The sequence below is a fragment of the Acanthisitta chloris genome, unplaced genomic scaffold (assembly GCF_000695815.1).
Source record: "Acanthisitta chloris isolate BGI_N310 unplaced genomic scaffold, ASM69581v1 scaffold30875, whole genome shotgun sequence".
Lineage (NCBI taxonomy): Eukaryota > Metazoa > Chordata > Aves > Passeriformes > Acanthisittidae > Acanthisitta > Acanthisitta chloris.
The window spans coordinates 4,616-4,912 of NW_008672642.1; the positions used below are offsets into that span (position 1 = coordinate 4,616).

At 67.3% G+C, this 297-nt stretch overlaps 1 protein-coding gene across 1 annotated transcript in view; it reads left to right on the forward strand.

Annotated features, from left to right (window-relative positions):
* Positions 1-183, forward strand: part of MFSD12 (major facilitator superfamily domain containing 12) — a gene marked incomplete at both ends in the record, with an annotated part of 4,076 nt that extends 3,893 nt beyond the window's left edge. Inside the window, 1 exon segment of the mRNA XM_009074607.1 lies at positions 53-183. Coding sequence (XP_009072855.1) covers positions 53-183 — 131 coding nt within the window.
* Between the last annotated feature and the right edge of the window lie 114 nt (positions 184-297).

Genomic DNA, 297 nt, shown 5'->3' on the forward strand with positions numbered 1-297 from the left:
TGAGCCCAGCTTGGCTTTCCTCCTCCGGCCACGTCCCTGCCTGTCCCCACAGGACCGAGCTGTGCTGTGTTGCCTGTGTTGGCTTCTACCGCTGGGTGATGGTGCTGGTCACGGGTGGCATCGCCGTCAGCGCCATTGTCACACTCTGCTGCATCATGGTGTGGCCCATCCGTGTCCGCTACCGTGAGTGGGGCTGGGGGCACGGGGGGCCAGGCCTGGGGGCGCTGGGAGCCCCAGTGCCAGCCTGGGCTAAAGCCAAAGTGTCTTTGCAGATGGCCCCGGGCGGGCAGCGGTGGG